The 21,830-nt window shown below is 38.3% G+C and overlaps 1 protein-coding gene across 1 annotated transcript in view; it reads left to right on the top strand.

Annotated features, from left to right (window-relative positions):
• The window catches only part of LOC126198938 (RNA cytidine acetyltransferase), a 91,632-nt gene that overhangs the window by 15,153 nt on the left and 54,649 nt on the right, over positions 1 to 21,830 (top strand). Inside the window, exons 3-6 of the mRNA XM_049935578.1 lie at positions 3,712 to 3,883; positions 4,040 to 4,224; positions 9,235 to 9,445; positions 20,555 to 20,759. Coding sequence (XP_049791535.1) covers positions 3,712 to 3,883; positions 4,040 to 4,224; positions 9,235 to 9,445; positions 20,555 to 20,759 — 773 coding nt within the window. The remainder of the gene's footprint in view (positions 1 to 3,711; positions 3,884 to 4,039; positions 4,225 to 9,234; positions 9,446 to 20,554; positions 20,760 to 21,830) is intronic.

Raw genomic sequence — 21,830 nt, 5'->3', positions numbered from 1 at the left:
TGAATGGTTTCCGAGATGTAACATGCCTCAGAGAAAGGATATAATTGAGAATTGCTTAGACACAGGCCAGTGGTTGTTTTTGGAATTTTTCTTCCACAGTTGCATGAATGCTGTTACATGTTGAAGAGCAGAGCAGTCTTTTTTAAGAGAAAGTTTGCAGTACAATCTATGAGAGACATTACATCTGGAACAATTTAGACTGCCTACAATATGCTTGTCTGTCTCCTTCTGGAGTACTGCTGTACATTGTGGGTCCTTGCATGATAGGATTGATGGAGGATGTCGAAAAGGTTCAAAGAAGGGCTGCTTGTTTTATATTATCATGAAATAGGGGAGAGAGTATCACAGATATGATAAGTGAATGGGGTTGGCAATCATTAAAATGAAGGTGTTTTACTCTGTGGCGAGATCTTTTCACAAAATTTCAGTCACCAACTTTCTCTTCATAATATGAAAAATTTTTGTCAACATCAAATCACATAGGGAATAATCATGATAGCCTTAAAAAAAATTCGAGCTCACATCAGAAAGATTTAAGTATTAGTTTTTCCTGTGCACTGTTTGCGAGTGGAAGGGTAGAGAAATGAGCACTCTGCCAGGCATTTGGCGTGAATTTCAGAGTAGATATTTAGATACAGAATCTTTTTCACCGCCTTGACCAGTATATTGTGTAATTTTATTCCCTGATATAAAATGCTGTTTTGAGCCTTTTTGTTTGTTTTTCCTTTGTATTCCAGACTGGCTCGTCTTCAATGATTATTTATAAAACTGTTAGTAAAAACCTTGATAGTTTTTTTCCTGATACGAACAACAGATTGGTAAATGTATTCACTTGGTGCAGTAAAGATACCCAATTTTTAAACAGCTTTTTACAGTGAGCCCAACTACAACTTACAGTTATTATTCTTGCAACCCTTTTTCGTAGTTTAAGAATTGTATCCAGGTTTCGTGCCTTCAATCCCCAGAAAAAAATCCCATAACTAAGAATTGAGTATGTCGCCACAAGACATTGGCTGTTACAAATTGACGATAGAATCCTAAGAGCAAAACATTCCGATGACGTTCTTTTTGCAAGCTTCTTTGTGTGTTCATTCCATGTTAACTGACAGTCACTATTCATCTCTAAAAGTTGTCCATGTTAACTGACAGTCACTATTCATCTCGAAAAGCTGTGTGTTGTTTACACAATCTATAAATTTATCATCTATACTTAATGTGACAGAATTGTGTTCCCTCTTTATGCTGAGGTGCATAGTGGTTGTTTTCTGAATGTTCAATGTTAATTTATTACATACAACCCAATCATAAACATCCTTGAGGGTTTCGTTAGCTTTCTCTGATAGGAGTTGCTGGTGTTTTATCATTGACTATGACATTGCTGTTGTCAGCGAAGATAACTTTTTCTCCATGTCTTCTACTGTCCAGAAAATCAAACAACGGAAAATTCAGGATGGAATGTAACAATATTATGAACGCATTTGTGTGTGTGTGTGTGTTACCCTTAGAAACTTCTGTGTTTATGTGTTTCTTGTCTGTCAATTGTGTTACTAAATATTTTTCATCAGTGGATGTGTGAACTATCCCCACCTTTTGCATCCTGCTTTCCAAGTAAGATTAGAACCCCCCATTTGCTATTCTGTTACACCTAGTACTTCTAACTCGTGTAGTAGTATTTTCTGATCAACAGTGTCAAAAGTATTGGACAACTATAAGAATATGCTTGTAACACAGTCACCTTTGTCAAGAGCTCCAAGTACCACTTTTGTGTACTTTGCAATGGCTGATAGTGTACTTCTGCCACTTCAAGAACAAAACTGTGTTTTGTTAAAAATGTTGTATTTATTCATATAACTCATTAATCTATCTTCATGATTTATTCAATTATTTTTTAGAGTGAAGGCAGTAGTGAAACTGTCCTGCAGTTTTCAGTACAGCCTGTGCTATCTTTGTTTAGTAATGGCACTACTCATGTGTGCTTTAGGTATTCTGGAGAAATACCTAAACAGAAGGTCTTATTTATTAAATTTGTCGGTGGGACTTGTGTGCTCTCTTTGCACACCTTCATAACAGAACCTCACCTGCCTGCTGACTTCTTATTTTTTAACTTCCGTATTGGCTTCCTGACTTCAAGCTCTGCTGTGGAATATCATCATTGTGCTTGCTCACCATGTAAGTCATTGTGGCTGCCACACATGTTTTAAGAAGATTTTGCAGTTCCAGAGAACCAGTTATTTACAAAATTTGCCAATTCCTGTGGGTACATCTATAATTTTATCCTCATCTTTGATTTGCATGTTGTTATACTTATGTCTGCCTTTTCCAGATCCATGTTTTATGAGATCCCACAGCACCTTCCTTTTATTTTCTACATTCTCCATCATTTTATCTTTGAGGTGTGTCCCCCCCCCCCCCCCCAGCAAGCAGTACCTGCTGTATATTTTTTTATACATGTGATAGTAATCTAGGAATTGTGGCTTAGTGTAGTGCTTTTGTAAAGAACTGAAAAATTTAAATGTATGCAACCGCTTTTTAACAATCACAGTTATCTGTCTATTTTCTTTAGCTGCTGCTCTAGAAAGCAGCCACTTTTGGAAATATCTCCTCAAGGCTTAATTTAAACAGGGTGCAGAATTTAGAGAAGTAAGCTTCTAGTCCGTGTATACTTCATTTACTTACTTTGATTTACCAGTGGCATAGAAAAAATATGTGATTTGTGTTCAGAGAAGATGCTTTTGTAGGCCTGCAATTTTACGGATTTTATCAAGCCTGTCTTTGGCTTTTGACAGTGATGACCAGAAAGGCCAAGATGTCCTGTAAATACTTCACAATTTTCTCTGTCGATATCTGTAAGAACGTGGTCTAAGACTCATGCTGAGCATTTTGATTCTCTAGTAGCATTGTTTATCATTCATGCCATGCCAAAAATGCTCCTGTTGTTTAGAAAGTTGTTGCTGATTTCACCTTAAACACCTTTGATGATATTCATATTTACACATGGTACTTTTGGGGGCTGAGACTCTTTCCAAGACTTCAGAAACAGTATGTTTGTATTTGTGTAGTAGTTACATTGTTATGATCTCTGGCATTGAAATAAGTCTGTACATCATTACCAGCTATTAGATTAAGAATAAGTCTTAAAAATTACTAGCATAATTGTGACTTTCAAATTATACTTGTTCACCTAGCAAGGATTTGGGTTTTTCTATTTTTTGGTGGCATGTTTCAATTTGTTCTAGCAGTTGTAGATTCTTGTCATTGGGTTGGGTGTGTAGCCCTGCCAGGTTCTTTTGCATATCATTAACAACATATTTTGTGCTGAGCATGTTTTGTGCAATAGCTGATTTTTCAAAATGGTTCAATTGGAAAGTATTCATGTGCTATTGGAACAGGATTTTAAAATTCTGACTGTTTTTCCTGTATATTAGGCAAAACAGCTAGGACATGAAATGTTATATACTCATCTGTTGATCTCTCTCTCTCTCTCTCTCTCCCTCCCTCCCTCCCTCCCTTCCTCTCTCAAGCAGGTTAGCAGTTTTTTTTTAGATATACACTCTCTCTTCCTTTTTGTTGTTTGCTATGACAGCTATTAAAGGGTAAATATATTTTCAAAGTATTCTTTTTTTGCTTTCATTGAACAAATACTTTATTTACAACTGCAGAAGTCTCCTTTTATGTCATTTAGTAAACTATAATTTTATTTTATTTTCTTAGCCATCGCAAGAAGAGAATGAAGAACCTTCAACGTAAAATCAAATCTGGAAAGCTAAATGTTAATGAAGATGATCCCTTTGAGTTGTTTGTAGCCTCAACAAATATACGGTATTGTTACTATGCTGAGACACACAAAATATTGGGAAACACATATGGCATGTGTGTTCTCCAGGTAATTGAAAAACTAGATCATTCTACAGTTGTGTTATCTGATTGTGGTTTTTGTTTAGCTATAGGATTTAAATTATCTCAGGTTTAAATGCAATTGTATGTCTTCTTTGCTTTCTTCTCATTGTCAATGTTTTCATTTTTTTTGCAAATTGCTCAGGATTTTGAAGCACTTACACCCAATCTCTTAGCTCGAACTATAGAGACAGTTGAAGGTGGTGGAATCATTGTTTTACTACTGCGAACTGTCAAATCACTGCGCCAGCTGTACACAATGAGTATGGATGTTCATGAACGTTACCGCACAGAGGCCCATCAGGATGTTGTGGGGCGCTTCAATGAGAGGTAATTGGTGTGATTTATATATACATGAATGCTCTGTGTACAGTAGCATAATGCCACTTTTATGTTTCTGTATCTGTGTGTAGTTAATGTAACCAAGCTAGAAATAAATGTTTGAGACATGTTCAGAAAGTAAGCATACTATATATATATATATATATATATATATATATATATATAGAGAGAGAGAGAGAGAGAGAGAGAGAGAGAGAGAGAGAGAGGGAAACATTCCACACGGGAAAAATATATCTAAAAACAAAGATGATGTGACTTACCGTACGAAGGCGCTGGCAGGTCGATAGATACACAAACAAACACATACATACACACAAAATTCAAGCTTTCGCAAACAATGGTTGCTTTGTCGGGAAAGAGGGAAGGAGAGGGAAAGATGAAAGGATGTGGGTTTTAAGGGAGAGGGTAAGAGTCATTCCAATCCCGGGAGCGGAAAGACTTACCGTAGGGGGAAAAAAGGACAGGTAAAGGACAGGTATACACTCGCACACACACACACATATCCATCCGCACATACACAGACACAAGCAGACATGACATGACAAATGTCTGCTTGTGTCTGTGTATGTGCGGATGGATATGTGTGTGTGTGTGTGTGTGTGCGCGAGTGTATACCTGTCCTTTTTTCCCCCTACGGTAAGTCTTTCCGCTCCCGGGATTGGAATGACTCCTTGCGTGTATATAAAAACAAAGATGATGTTACTTACCAAATGAAAGTGCTGGCAGGTCGACAGACACACAAACAAACACAAACATACACACAGAATTCAAGCTTTCGCAACAAACTGTTGCCTCATCAGGAAAGAGGGAAGGAGAGGGAAAGACGAAAGGATGTGGGTTTTAAGGGAGAGGGTAAGGAGTCATTCCAATCCTGGGAGCGGAAAGACTTACCTTAGGGGGAAAAAAGGACGGGTATACACTCGCACACACACACATATCCATCCACACATATACAGACACAAGCAGACATATTTAAAGACAAAGAGTTTGGGCAGAGATGTCAGTCGAGGCCTCTGCACTTCTGCCTCGACTGACATCTCTGCCCAAACTCTTTGTCTTTAAATATGTCTGCTTGTGTCTGTATATGTGTGGATGGATATGTGTGTGTGTGCGAGTGTATACCCGTCATTTTTTTTCCCCCTAAGGTAAGTCTTTCCGCTCCCGGGATTGGAATGACTCCTTACCCTCTCCTTTAAAACCCACATCCTTTCGTCTTTCCCTCTCCTTCCCTCTTTCCTGGTGAGGCAATAGTTTGTTGCGAAAGCTTGAATTCTGTGTGTATGTTTGTGTTTGTTTGTGTGTCTGTCGACCTGCCAGCACTTTCATTTGGTAAGTCACATCATCTTTGTTTTTAGATATATTTTTCCTACGTGGAATGTTTCCCTCTATATACTCTTTGCCTTTACAAATGTCTGCTTGTGTCTGTGTATGTGCGGATGGATATGTGTGTGTGTGTGCGCGAGTGTATACCTGTCCTTTTTTCCCCCTAAGGTAAGTGTTTCCGCTCTCGGGATTGGAATGACTCCTTACCCTCTCCCTTAAAACCCACATCCTTTCGTCTTTCCCTCTCCTTCCCTCTTTCCTGATGAAGCAACCGTTTGTTGCGAAAGCTTGAATTTTGTGTGTATGTTTGTGTTTGTTTGTGTGTCTATCGACCTGCCAGCGCTTTTGTTTGGTAAGTCTCATCATCTTTGTTTTTAGATATATTTTTCCCACGTGGAATGTTTCCCTCTTACCAAACAAAAGTGCTGGCATGTCGATAGACACACAAACAAACACAAACATACACACAAAATTCTGGTTTTCGCAACCAACGGTTGCTTCGTCAGGAAGCACTTACAGAATTCGGCAAAAGTAATGCCACATCAATCTCAAAACACTGCCTGAAATTCCAGTTTTGAATTTTTTGGCGGATGGAGAGTTGGTCTGATGCCACTGTGATAACTGTCTTTTTGTCTCAGGCATATAATGAGCCATCCATGTTTCATCTCCAGTCACAATAGAGCTAAGAAATCCTCAATTTAAAATTAAAATTACACAAGAAATGTGCAGGCACTATTGACATGATTTTTTATTGTGCTGCTCTGTCAGCTGTTTTGAGATCTGTCTTACACACATTTTACGGTAGCTCACAATTTCTGTGAGCGTCTTGTATAAGAACATTCTGGAGAGTTGTGGAAACTTCCTGGAAATTTCATCCACTGTCAGTTGCCAGTCTTCATGAACAGTTTCCATTTTTTGCACTAACTCATCAGTCAAAATGGGAAGTCTTTCACATTTCTTTTCATCATGAACATTTGGTCTGTCTCCATTAACCTCCCTACACCACTTAAAAAACTCAGTCTATTCATAACACCTTTGCCATAAACCATTTTGATGCACAGAAAGACTTCACTAGGTTGTTCTTCATTCCACAAGTAGGAGGCGGATCACAGCATGTGGCTTGTACTTGGCGGGATTTCTTACTGACATCTTTTATACAACTGGACACTACAATGTGAGTTTACATACTATCATGTTCCTGCAATGCTTGCTTTTGCCAGGAGATCCCCCTCTACCACCCATTGTCGCCAACTCTAAAAAAAAACCAAAGCCCATTATGGTCACAGTACACTTACTTTCTGAACATGTCCCATAGAGGGTGAAAATATGCAACACATCTCATATGACACAACAAGATAGGATAAATAGTAGAAAGAACTGCCAATGTGCTCAGAAAAGGATATCCTTTCTAGTATTTTGTGCAAATATTTAATTTCAGTTTCAAAATATGCAAGTATAAAATGAGTAGTAAAGCTGTGTAAACCAGAGACAAAGTACATGTTTATCATGTGTGTAAACAGAAACACGCAGGGTATACCTTGTCAACGTATTAAAATGAAAAAAATGGAAATAGACAGTAAAAAAAAAAAAAAAAAAAAAAAATCTTACGAAGAACCAGGGAGGAAGAGGGTTTAGCTGTGGATGAGGTTAATGTATAAATGATCTATTGGATGGACTACATAGCTTTCTCAGGACAGTTTGTGTATGCCAGAAAAGTAGTGCTTCTTTTCCATTCCTTGTATTTCACTTAGCTGATGGGCTTACAGTTCATTTTCATTCTCTTCAGCTCCTGTCCATTGTACTTCTTCTCCAGGTGCAAGAACTATTTGCACTTAAAAACACTAAAATTTTACCATTTTTAAATCAGTTTCTGTGTTAATCCTTTAAATTTGTTCTGTTTCGGGTTGGGTAACAGAAACTCCTCTGCCTCAAAGACTATAAATAATAATGTGTAAAATAGGAAATAATAATAAAGATTTATCAGTGAAATGTAAAATTCCATATAGAAGTTAAAAAATGTCAGTATACTGAGTTCCAGTAGTTCATGATAGATGAACCATTAATTTATTTCTGAGGTTTCCTCAGTATGAATGATTGACAGCATAGTTTACTGTAGGAATTTTTGTATTCTAAGACCTAGTATCAATACGTTATTATTGCAAAGTTTCTGGTTTACTCACAATTACTTCCAGAGTTAAAAAAAGCTGAACTTCACATTTTTTCGAGCATCTATTTTTTTTTGGCTGACTTTGTTTCACATTATTCACATGAAAATTCCCCAGGAAATAATTTTTTTTTATTATTTTGCTTAAGAGAGCACAAAAAGTTATAGCAGATGGTCTAGTTTTGTTTGTTTCAATAAAATATTGCCACAGATATTATGCCTCAAAATTGCCAAAAACTCACGAGTGCTCTTAATAGCTGGCCTATGGTTCAAACAAATGATTGTATCTCTGTAAGTATTGAATAAGTGTTTGTGGAACTTTACCAATGTTTATTGGGAACATATGTGAATGTTCACACAAAATTCCAGGAAAACCTTTGAAGGTCATGCAGGCCCTTTTTCCGAAATTGGGCCACTTGGCATGGAATGGCCAAGTTATCTTGTTAGAAAATGCCATATTCGTCAGGGAAAACATCAAGTGTGAAGGGATGCAGCTGGTCTGCTATAATGTTCCTGTAGTCCACAGTTGTCTTGGTGCCTTTGATTACTACCACAAGTTTCATGAAAGCCCAGGTGAATGTCCTCAATAGCATAGTTTTGTCCCTAAAGGCTTGCATTCATGGTGTGATGTTGGTTTTGAGCAGCCATATGCCTTGTTGATAGCATATTAAGATACAACTGTTGACATGGAGTATCAAGAAAGAAGAGTCAACTGACCAGATGATACAATTCCATTGATCCACAGTCCAATCTCTGCGATCCCCTTCACAGTGCACTCATAATTGACAATGTCATTGGGTCAGCATGGGAACATGTGGGGATTGCCTGCTGATAGAGCTCCATGTTAAGCAATGTCTGCTAAATAGTTTGCTTCAAAACACTTGCTAGCCTTGTTTGCTGGATTCAGATCTTCCATAGGCAGCAGCATAATCTGCTGTATGAAGTAAGCAAACCTCCATCTTCTGTGATGAGGTGTGTATGTCCAAAATGTTGTCACGTACTCTTGGTTTCACAGTGCATCAACCCCTTCCCATAATCACTCACGACAGTAGGACATGAACAGCCAATGAGTTTTGCTATGTCTGACAGTGTCGTTCACACACACACACACACACACACACACACACACACACTTTTGTTCCATGATTCTGATGTAATTGTTTGAGATGCACTTCCTCTCCGTGTTTCCCAGTTCTGGAATAACCACAGAGGAGTTAATAAACTGACAGCTGGATTCCATGTGTCTCAGAGTATGACTGGACTCTAGTCATTGGTCGCGCTACTACTACAACTACTCAACTACTTTTATCACCTGAAGAAATAACTAGATCTGTCTTTGAAATACCATAGGCAAAAATGGAGTCATAAGCTGTGCTGGAAAATTGAGAAACGAGGTCCCCTCATAAAATTAGTTATTGAAATTGAAAATATAAATGACATTACATTATGTAATATTCTCAGACTTCAAAACACTTTCAGCAATAATATGACGCTTCTGTAAATACATACAGGTTTCTGCTGTCGCTGTCATCGTGCTCACGTTGTTTGGTGGTGGATGACCAGTTAACTGTGTTGCCTGTTTCGTCACACAACCTTCAGGTTGAGCCTGTTGGTAGGCCTGAGGCAGCTGCAACTGAGCAAGAACTATCAGAATTGAAAGAGAGTTTACGGGATACACAACCAGTGGGTGTTTTGGTCAACTGTTGCAAGACTGTAGATCAGGTATAGTTTCATCATAGTAGGTTACAGTCAAGGGCACCCTTACCGGAGGGCAAGGGGGCTCACACCCTTCCCCTTCCCCTAACACTCTAAGAAAGGACAAAAAAATGTAGTGTAGTCAGGTGTTTTTCTTTTTAAAAAATCATTTAAAAGTTAGTATTATGCACATTTTTAACAGAGTCAGAACTGGAACTTTTTTATGGCTACTTGCATGTCACCATTTGTTTTCCAAAATATTAAAAATATTCAGCACCTCCCATGTCTATGCCTCCCCCTCTCCCTCCCCCCTTCCAGCCCATACAAATATCACATGGGTGCCCTTGGCTATTGTGCATGAAGTAAATGTTAATGCTGTATGTATCCGGTGTTCTCTGCTCTTTGTAGTAGTAATACTGATTTATAACAGATTGAAATTGAAAACTTACACCAAAAATGCTGTAATCATCATAACAAATAATCATAATACACTTACCACAGAAATTATTAACCAAAATATGATTAGTGACTGAATGAATCTTAAGTTGTCAGAATATTAAATTAATTTTTAACATTCAGAACAAGTGTTTCTTTATTCAAGAGCTAATAATTTTAAGCAGTAGATATGAAAATGAATGTGGTTATAAAGAACGGCTGTGTCACTCAAAATCTTACATTAGGAGATGCCTATAAATATTACTACTGATGTCATCTAATCCACTCACATCTGTCGTCCCCCTTCTTCACATTTATCCACCCACAGACTCATACCCACAGTAAAAAAAAAAAAAAAAAAAAAAAAAAAAAAATTTGTTTTCTTTGCTATCATTGTGACTTCACGTTAGTTTCAGTTGGTTTTAGCCTTTCAATATCAATGTACTGCATCAGATTTCACCTCGTTTCCCCTTATTTCATCCTTTTTGTGATTTTTCCGATGTATTTTTGTGAATTTTTTTGGATGTAATCCTATGTTATTTACATATTATTTCGTGTTTTGTCCACCACCATGGATTCTTGCTCCTTCCATCTTCTTCAATACAGAAAAATTTCCTTATCCCTAGCCAAAACCCAGTTCCACATACTGTTCCGGCATTGTTGCTTGCCTCATGGGAATCCCCCCCCCTCCCCCCCAGAAAGCCTTACTACCATCAAATCACTCATCTCTGGCTGCCAACTTTCCTCCCACATTGACCTCCATCTGTTCAGAAACTGCCAATCCTTAGCCCTTACCAACACAATTCTGCAAAACCATATCAATCAAGCCCAAATCTCTTTGCAGTACCTTCTCTCCATCCTTAAAATCCTCCTGCTATGCAATCCCAAATCCCTGGATACCATAAAACACATTAAAACTTTCGCCCTCCAAGAACTAGAACAACATGCACAATGCCATCTCAAAAAACTCTCCAACCTGATAACTTCCAACTCCTGCCTTGGACTACCACTGTCCACTGCCTCTACGACAACCTCCAAACCTTCCTACATCCCCTCATAGCTGATAACCATGTCTCACAGACCTATTACATTTACCCCACCCCTCAAAACTCCCTCTCACCACCACACAAAATCCAGAACCTAAACAGTCGTGAACCTTTCCTCCAAAAATGCAGAAATATCATTCCTTTTCAAAGGCTTCACTTTTGCCTCACTCCCAAATTCAGTCATGCAGGACTTGTTAAAGACCTCCTCTCCTTCTCCAGGTCCCTACAGTGGAAACACTTTTTCACCACCAACGCTACCAATCAGATTCAACCAACAAAGACCAATGTTGAACTCTGCCTGACTCAGTTCACTGCCCTCCCCCCCACCTCCCACCCCCCCTCGCTGCCTCCAAATCACCCCATTAACTTTCCAGAATTTCTTAGCCTCAAACCTTACCTCATCATCATTCCCCAAACCCCTAGACATGCAAACTAACCTTACATCTGCAGAATGAACTACAGTCCAGCACCTAAAACTGATCCTGACCTTGTAATCTATCTGTGAACAAAGGCTCCACCACTGTTGTTTTGAACTGCAAGGGTTGCCTGGCAGAAAGACTCCGCCAGCTGTCAGATTCATCCACCTTCAAACCCTGCCACAGTGGCCCTGTTCTATAAATCCACCAGGATCTCCAGTCTTTCCTCAAATCCGTAGGCCCATCCCAGAACCTCTCCCCAGAGTCCATCTCTCTCCTCACCCTTACCACTCCCTTCACTCCTACCTTCTACATGCTTCCCAAAGCCCATAAACCCAACCATCTTGGACACACCGTTGTGGCCAGTTACTGTGCCGCCACTGAGAGAATCTCTGCTCTCGTAGACCAACACCTGCAACCTGCGACCAACACTCCTATATAAAAGATACCAACCATTGTGTCCACCAACTCTCCACAGTTCCTGTTACTTTACCACACCTTGCCCTGCTCGTCACTGTTGATGCCACTTTCTTTTACACTAACATCCCTAATACCCATGGCCTTAGTGCTATTGAAAACCACCTTTTCCAACACCCAACAGATTCCAAACCTACAATCTCCTTACTCACCGTTACCAACTATATCCTCACTCAAATTAATTCTCCTTTGAAGGCATTACCTACAGACAAATCCGGGGTACGACTATCGGCACCCGCAAGGCACCATCCTATGCCAACCTTTTCATGAGTCATTTAGAGAAATCCTTCGTAAACACCCAGAATCCCAAACCTCTCACCTGGTCTCTGTCCATATCAAACCGACCAACTACCAGCAATACCACCACTTCAACAGCTGCCACCCATTCCATACCAAGAAGTCCCTTCCATACAGCTTAACTGCCAGTGGCCAGTGCATCTGCAGTGATGAAATATACTGAGGGCGTCCCTTAGGCCTTTGCAGATCATAATTAACCTCCCAACGTTGCTTCATACATCCTACCACCACCACCTACTCCAGTCCAGTCACAAACACAACCTATCTCATCAAAGACAGTGCTACCTGTGAAACCAGTCATGTGATCTACAAGCTAAGCTGCAGCCAGTGCTGCATTCTACATGGGCGTGAGAACCAACAAGCTGTCTGTTCGTATGAATTGCCACTGACAAATTGTGTCCAAAAAACAACAGGACCACTCTGTTGCTGAGCATGCTGCCCAACACAACATTCTTCATTTCAATGACTGCTTCACAGCCTGTTCCATGTGTATCCTTCCCACCAAATCCAGATTTTCCAAATTGCGCGGATGGGAACTCTCCGTGCTGTATATCCTACTTTCCCGTAACCCTCCTGGCTTCAACCTTGTTGGCCTTACCCACCTACCCCTTCCCTGCTCCCATTCCAGCCTATACAGCCCCCTATTCCACCAACACACTCTGTCTTTGTGCTTCTCCATCTCCCCCCACCCTCCGTCTAACTTCCCAACTCCACCTAGCTGCCCTACTCTCTCTCCACCTCGTCCCTGCGTGCTCGCACTAGCAGCACTTTACCATCCCCCACCAACCCTGCTATCCCTCCCTCAGCCTCCTCCTTACTGCCGCTCCCCCCCACCAGTTGTCTCTCCCATCGTGCACCGCTGCTCGTAGTGTGGCTTCAGCTGCCAGAGACTGTGGTCATGTATGTGTGAGTTGCATTTGACTGAGTGTCTGTGTGTGTGTGTGTCTGTCCTTTTTCGACAAAGACCTTGTTGGCCGAAAGCTCATTTTGTGCCAGTCTTTTTGTTATGCCTATCTGCGACTCAGCGTCGCTGCTTTGTGGTGAGTAGCAACTATCCTTTTCATAATCTTGTTACATCCTGTAAAGATTAAAATGTTTATAGTTATTTGGTTTGTGAGTTCTAGGAAGTTGGACAAAAAAAATAGTCAAATGTTCAGAATTTAACATAGATGAATTAGCACTACTTGCAATCCAGAATCTATCATATTTAACAGTACATACAAAACTATCTGAAACCAAAACACTCAATCACGTCTAAACACAGCAAAACTTAACAACAAAATCAAACACTGGAAACTCCAGCTAGAAATGTCAGAAATTTAGGAAAAGATAGATTGCTGTAAAGATGACACGTTGAGTTGCAGACAGGTACAATTAAAAGACATTTACATAAAAAACCTTTTGGCCACAGCCTTCATCAGCAAAAGAAAAACACATGTATGAATGGTGTGTGCTTCTCTTCTGCTGATGAATGCTGTTGTGGCTGATAGCTTTTTATGTGACTGCCTTTTAATTCTCCCTGTCTGCAACTTAACATGTCATCTTTACGGTAAGTAACAGTCTATCTTTTCCTACATTGTTGACATTCAAAACTTACAACAAGTATCCACAATAACACCTACAATACCATGGCATTATAGTTTAGCTTCTTCATCGCATGTGACAATTTTGCCACTAAGCTCAATTTACAGTTGACAAAGATATAAAACAGAGTTCTTCTCATGGAGAAAGATTTCATGCAAAAAGTGTCTGCATAAAGAAGAATATGAGTGAACCACAATGTTTATGACTGCTACAGAAATACCAATGTTGCTGATGTTGTGGGTGGACTGAGAGATGTAACCTTGTGGTGTGGAAGGAAATTGCCATTATGAGAGGCAAAAAAATGAAAATGAAATTGTCTCTGCACAGTGGTGCAATCTAAGAAGGAAATTTGCGAATGTTTTTCGTAGAGGGCTTCCAGGCATGCAGCAACACTCAAAGACAGCTCTATGGAAGATATCTACCTGCTGCTAAGTACAGCCGGAGGCTCGTCCCTAGTAAAATCCACTGTGCAGTGCTGTCCTGTGGGGAGTTGCAGTGGAAAAGCAACCAACAAATTTGATCTGAAGACAGCAGCATGTAATGATTGACTACAAAGCATTAGAACATTGAATGACCAAAGATGATTGATATTTAAAAAATTCTTATGTCATTTCAGTTGCAAACTTTTTACAGTGTGACTATATAGGCCTGAAGATGATCCAGGGAGATGGAAACTAGCCGCACTCTAAAAAATGTGCAACTAAGACTGAAAAATAAATGATATTTATAAAAAATTTAACCCGTGAGAAAGTTAGCATGTGGGAGCAAATGCTCTTGCTACTATTTAAATCATATTTTTTACTAAAAGGAAATATAATACTATAATAAAAAATCATTGTATGAAATGAAAGGCACTTATCTACCTAATCATAGTATTTATTAAGGTATAAGTAACAAAAAAATGCAGTCTTAGGCATAAATAAAGTCTTCTGAACTGTGGTTATTTACTTATGGCACATATAATGAATATAATATATTAAAAAATCAAAAATCGCATATATTTTAATTGATCAGTCTTCCATAGTATCTGGAGAAATGTGTCCTTCATAAACTCCGTTGCACATGAATGTCACATGCTCAGTGCAGAATGATTTGTGACACAAAGTACATGCTTTTTTAGAGCATCTATTCTTCCTTCTTGGACAAAGCATGCAAAAGCCACTGGGTCCTGTCTTTGTTTCCACATTAGGAAGACGTACAAACCACTTTATTTGGAACTTTAGATCTGATGAAATGTTCTGCAGTGTTATTCTTCGTGAAATATGTGGTTTCACTATCTCTATAGCCACATCTTTCAGGAATACACATCCTGCAAGTACACTTCGTGTGGTTTCTTTGTATATAATTTGCACGTTGATCCCAGTTATATTCAAAATAGTGAAGAACAGTCTCATTGGCTACCTTGAAGAAATTCGTGCAACAGAGTAATCCTCTTTCTTTTAGTCAATAACGTCCACAACTCCTCTAGTATTGTTATAAAATGTAACAGTTTCTGGTTTAGCTTCAATACCTGTCTCTTGATCGATATTATCGTCATTGTGGAGTGAGGATAACATAAGTACAATTTTCTTCATTTTTTTTCCTTGGTGTGTAAGATACGATGACATTGTTTTCACGGAAACCAAAAATGGAACTAGGCATTGATCTGTTCTTTGTTGACCAAAATGTGCTGACTGCTGCTGTTCTGTAGACATTTTTCAATTCTTTGAATAGTGGAATTGATGTGAAATAATTGTCCAGTGTTATGTTTCTAACACTGTTAAATATAGGAGCAGCAACCCTCTTGACCATGTCAGCAGCCGCATTGCTCAAATTATAATTTCCTAGTGGCTAGTTTCCAGCATATATCTCCAAATTACACGTATAAAAGGTTTTCACATCTACAAGGGCATAGATTTTTATGCCGTATTTAGCGGATTTATATGATATATATACCCGAAACTTACAGCGGTCCCTGAATGACTCCAACATTTCATCAATAGTACAGTACTCTCTGGATGTATAATTGTTGTTACAGTGTCTAAAAAGACCTCAAATATTTATCGGATAGGCGCTAGGTTATCAGCTTGCTTTCTTGCCTCCCAAGTATTGATATCATCAAAATGCAACACTCGTAACAAAAATAAGAAGCATTTTATGGACATTGTTACTGCATAAAAATCACAGGCTGTACCATCATCAGTCCACATTCCTTTTACATTCAAATGATTTGTGTTCTTCAAACCAGCCATGTACAACAATCCAATGAATGCCTTTTTTTCAACCACGTCTGTCATCTTACAATCCCGTTCTCGTGAAAATTTTTCGTCGTCTGTATCATCCGGATCCAATATACATTCTTTGTCCAAATCAAGGTCTTCCAGCCATGCAAGTATTTGTTTTGTTTGTCGGTCATCCATACTGATTTTTGTACGTTGTATATAATAAGGAACATAATTACTAAAAATAAAATTGCCTTCAGTTTGTTAAAATGTAATAAAGCAAGAAATAAACATTTACATAACAAGAAAAAAAATACTTACACGGAGAGGTGCATGATGAGCAAAATGCTGCACTTTACAGTGCAGTGGCACAACCGATTCACTACGAGGTCACAGGCACACTGAGAGACGTGAAAGTGTGGTGCACGGGGAGGGGATGAATGCTTAGAAAGGTACTGAGACGCTCGCCGCACTATCGTGTTAATAACATACACAATTATCTAAATGAATTTTTGTGTGAGAGAAATGCTCATAGCGCGCCTTCTCACGGGTTAAATACCAACACAGTTGCTGCATTCTCTCATGACAGTTATCTCATGTATAGTGAAGGATGGTTGCTTTTAAAAGGCTTTAGAGGCTATGTTATGTTTATTAAAGTAACAGTTGAAGAAGAGGTGGCAAATGGATGCAAAATTATTAGGAGTTTTTCCACACAACAGCTAATTTGATCAGCATTACACTAGATTTAAATTGAATACTCTTCTTTTACTTTAGTTGATGTTCTTATAGCCCCTTTACAAGAACCTGTCCATTTTATTCAACGTCTCGTCCGAGTCCTTTGCCGTCTCTGACAGAATTACAATGTCATCAGCAAACTTCAAAGTTTTTGTTTCTTCTCCCTGAACTTAAATTGCTTTTCAAAATTTTTCCTAGGTTTTATTTACTGTTTGCTCAGTGTACAGATTGAATAACATTAGGAATAAGATACAACCCTGTCTTACTTCCTTCTTACTTATTGCTTTCCTTTCCTGTGCTTCAACTCTTAAAACTGCAGTCTTGTTTTTGTACAAGTTGTAGATTACTTCCTGCGCTCTATATTTTAACCTTATTATCTCTGGAATTTCAAAGAGTGCATTCTACTCAGCATTGTCAAATTCTTTCTCTAAATTTACAAGTGCTATAAATATAGGTTTGCCTTTCTTCAGTCTTTTTTGAAGATAAGTCATGGTGTCAATGTGGTACTGTGTGTTCCTGTATTACTCCAGAACCCTGACTGATCTTCCCCAAGATCTGCTTCTACAAGTTTTTAGATTCTTCTGTAAATAATTCTTCTCAGTATTTTGCAGCCATGTCACACTTGTCGTCACCTGCCTTGTTTGGAACTGTACTTATCACTTTCTTAATAGAGTCTGATAGTATTTCACCTTTGTGATATATCTTGCTTACAAGTGAGAATAGTTTTGTTGTAACTGGTTCCCCCAATGATCTCAGTAATTCTGGGCAAATCTCATATACTGACGGGGACTTCTTTCACAAGAGTCTTTCCAACCTTTGTCAGATACTTTCCTCACTCTCATATCTCCCATTTCATCTTAATTTACTTCCTCTTTTCATTAAATAATATTTTCTCAGAGCTTATTTCTCCTTAACTGATCTCCTGCAGGATAATATTTTAAATAACTTTACATTTAGGCAGAAAGTATCAGTTTCACAAAAGCAGATTATTTATTTCTTTGTGAGCATGTATTTAAACACTTTGCACATTGGAAATATGTACATAAGTCCCAAATTTAACCGGCTCGTGGAAGTATTGTGTGCAGATGACTGTTTGATCCTGCTGAAGACCTAACAAGAATTTGATCTGTTAATACACTGGAAGTCTACATAGCCACATTATTATTCTCCTGTACTTTTTCTAATATAAGACATCATCAGCACTCTTAATAATTGTGATATATGATAAACGCATATTATATGCTAGTTGTTAGAGGGCTTTTCTTACAGAATATGAACAACTTTCACATCGTTGCTACATGCCAGTGAGTGTGTTTTTCTTAAACAGATGTGCATGCTTTTTTTTCTTGTGTCTCCTAATGGGGCCTGACTTTTTCTAGTATGTTTCCCGTTAGTGTAACTTGTTTATTCTCATATCAGTGTTTTCTTCATACACATTGATAGTGAGCTGAACTGTTTCTGTTGTGTGATATGTGTGAGGCAAACTTAAAGCTGCCACATATTCAGAACTAAAGTAGTTGTTGGGAAATGTTAGCTAGGCGTTTTTCGTAAGTTGTCTGTTGGTCACCTAAATGGTAACAATGTTTAAAGTTTAGCAGAAACATAGAATTTTCAAAGAGGAACTACATTCTTGTTCTTAACAGATACAGATAATGAAACAGTTATTTAAACAGGTACTCAGGCAAACAGCATGAGATGTTGCGGGAATGAAGAAAGAAAAAGGAAATATCATATGGAAGCAGATAACTGTTTAGGAGGTGATAATAGGAACACAATAAAATATGCTGTACCAAATGAAACTATCTGAAAAGTCGCCAAGAGGACGTAAAGAGGTACAATGAAAATTTGACATGAGAATCAGTTAAAAATAGTAAAAGAATGAAGTAAATAAAACAGAAACATGTGTTTGGTAGATAGCAAATTTCATCAGTTAAGATAAGATTTCAGATGACACTGTAGTTAACAGAGAGACAATTGCACAAACAATTGTAGGTTATTGTTTTGAGTGTATGAATTGTTCAAGATGTGAATCAGAAACACTTACAGTTATCAATCAAAACTATTACGTTATGGAATAATTCAAAATGAGATGTATAAAGCCATTCAAGTTATGAAGAAAGGAAAAGGACATTGGAGATCATGGCACTTCAATAGAAATTGTTAACTGTGGGTCAAAAATTATACAAAAGGGACTTACAAAAGATATTTGCACTGTATCTGCAGAAGACAATTCTTTAATACTGGAACAATGCTGTAATTATTCTACTTCACAAGACAGGAGAGAGACAAGACAAAAAGAGGAGGACAGAATCGAAAACTACAGACCTGCAACCTCATTTCCACAATGTACAAGATGAAAAATAGTGCATTATATTAAAACAAATGAACTAGCTAACTTTTGAAAAGAATATAGCACAATGGACAACTTGCAAGCAATGTACAAAATTACAGAATGCTGCAATTGGAAGAGGTTTTAATGCAACCAATGAAAGCATACTGAAGAATATATTAATACTACAGCTTCCATTATATTTTATCAGAATAATGGGCAATTCAGAATTGAAAGAAGTGGCAGACAAAAATTGTTCCAAGTTTAATTCAGAGTTTGGTAGGCAATTTTAATCTTCCAGAATCTTTCAAAAATAGTACACACTCTGCTGCTGAGGAAAAACGTCGTTCAAGATTTCTTATCACCAAAACAATTCTTAGTAGCTCTAAAGGAAAATTGTCGGATCCCTAAAATAAAAGAAGTGTTAATGTAACAAATGATCCACATGTGTTTTATGAATGACAATGTACTTATTTGTGTGTGTGTGTGTTACATCACTGGACTGTTCTTTCTCCTGTGATTTTTCTTCATATTGGCGTTTTTCTTGTATGTTTGGAGTAGGAGTAGCATGAAGTACTTCAGTGGTGTATCAGATATGAACCTGAAGAGTATGATAGTAGAATGGCTATAGTAGTGGACATAAATGGACACAACTGTGACAGGATATTGGTGTGGGTGTTGGAGATAGCATTGTGATGCTGCAGTTAACATGACATGACTGCTTGTGTCAGGTCACCATGTGCAAGCAATAGGTACACAAGTCTATTGTGCATCGTGTGATCCTCAAGTTTCTTGCAAAAGAAGGCACCAACCGTGCTGAAATTAGGAGGGGGCTCCATGCACAATTAGGGGAAGAAACCCTTTCAGAGATCCAAGTGTAGCAGTGACATAAAACATTTGTGGCAGGATGGGTAACTGTGGGGAACATAACCCACCAAAGATGATCACAGACAAGCATCACACCAGACAACATTTGTATCACACAGTGTCTTATTGCAGAAGTTTTGCTCATAAACCTTTCCAGAATTGCTTCGATAGTAGGCATAAGCTATGGAAGTGCTCAAGCCATCGCCACTGGTCATGATTCTTCTACATGACAATACAAAGCCTCACTCTGCTGATTTAATCAACTGGAGTAAAGTCGTTGGGGAACTGTGGAACATCCTCATGACAGTCCAGATTCATCACTCAGTGACTATCACTTGTTTGGACCACTGAAAGAACAATTTGGGAAGGACACCAGATTGACAGCTCAGCAGTAGAGAAGTTCGTGTGCAAGTAGCTGTGCACATGTCCCTTTTCTTTGTTCAAGGATAGCATAAGAATTGCCAGTTCTATGGGGAAAATGTGTCAGAAGCCTATGTAGAAAAATTTGTTGGGTGTATTCTGTTTTGCTTCATTTAATAAATTTTACAGAAAAGAATTCTGGTTCATAATTGACCTCCTCCCCCCCCCCCCCCCGCCCCGCCCCCCATAGCTTCAGACAAATGCTTATTAAAGTAGCTAAAGCTGGTAGTAGACACCAGTAACATGTGTGTTAAGTATTTTTATGTATCATCATTTTTTTACTCTGGTTCTGTTGTTTATAATATAAATTCTTTGTATTTATGTTTCAGGCAAAGGCTCTTTTGAAATTCATTGAAGCTATTTCAGAGAAATCATTACGTTCAACTGTATCTCTGACAGCTGCAAGAGGCAGAGGCAAATCTGCAGCTCTTGGACTTGCAATTGCAGCAGCTATTGCATTTGGTTACTCTAATATATTTGTCACAAGTCCCAGTCCTGAAAACTTAAAGACACTTTTTGAGTTTGTCTTCAAAGGTTTGTGTTTTTATTCCCATTTTTCTTTTTACCTGTTATTATTGTTGAATATTAAGAATTAAATTGACTGAATATGGTGCGGTTCCTATGAAGCAGCTGAGACATTAGGTTACCATGGCACAGTGTTAAAATAGCTTCTGAAGTTTGACAAAGATTTGTAACAATTAGCAAGCAATTAAAGATTCATAACTGAACCAGTGTGAGAGTAGAACGCGCTAATGAGCGGCAGCTTTATTGGTATGCATTCTAACAACACAGTATACAGTAACCTACAAAGTATGGGGATGAATAGTAAACCCTTCTTGGCATTGCCCCCAGTCAAATCATGGACACAGTTGAACAGGGTAATGTTTAGCCTTATGAAATTAGGGCATGTCTCATTTTGCAGAAATTATGAAATAACCTTAACTGAAATTTTCCTTGGTGCCTGACAGAACATGCCAACAATTTTAAATAGGAAACACATTCCTGGTGCTCTACAAAATAGTATTTATTTGATCTGAACCAGCTTTCCACTTCTTGGGTGCAAGTTGTCACCTGACAAAGGCATAAGAAGCCTAAAGTCAAATCATGATCAAATAAATAATATTTTGCAGAACATCAGGAATGTATTTCATGTTTAATATTATCGATGTGAAATAACTTCCCACAGTTGGGAATTGAAATATGATTTATTCCTTCACTATTAACTGGAGTAATGTGTTGGTGCTTATTCCCTGTGAAAAGTTTCTATTCATATCCACAGGTTGATACTTGGGAGTCTGATCACGTGTCAGATACCACATATGATCACAATTTAGAGCATCAGATATAAACATACGGTATTCTAGCTGATCATCCTTCATAAGAATTTCACCTCTATGTATCTTAATAAAAAAACTAGTAAACAGGTTATCACTGTTGAACGGAAAAAAAATTTGTAGCTGTGCCTACTCTTGAATCATTCCAGCCTCCCAGGAGGAGGTGGCTCACATTAATTTCGGTGGAAGGCAGACATATCACTTCTTCCCAAATGTCTGGGGTATTGTGCAACATATGACAGCGCATGATCCACATCCAGAATAATTGTAT

Source organism: Schistocerca nitens, chromosome 8, assembly GCF_023898315.1.
Source record: "Schistocerca nitens isolate TAMUIC-IGC-003100 chromosome 8, iqSchNite1.1, whole genome shotgun sequence".
In the NCBI taxonomy this organism is placed as follows: Eukaryota; Metazoa; Arthropoda; class Insecta; order Orthoptera; family Acrididae; genus Schistocerca; species Schistocerca nitens.
Note: the sequence above shows the minus strand (reverse complement) of the source record. Positions and strands in the feature narration are given on the sequence as shown.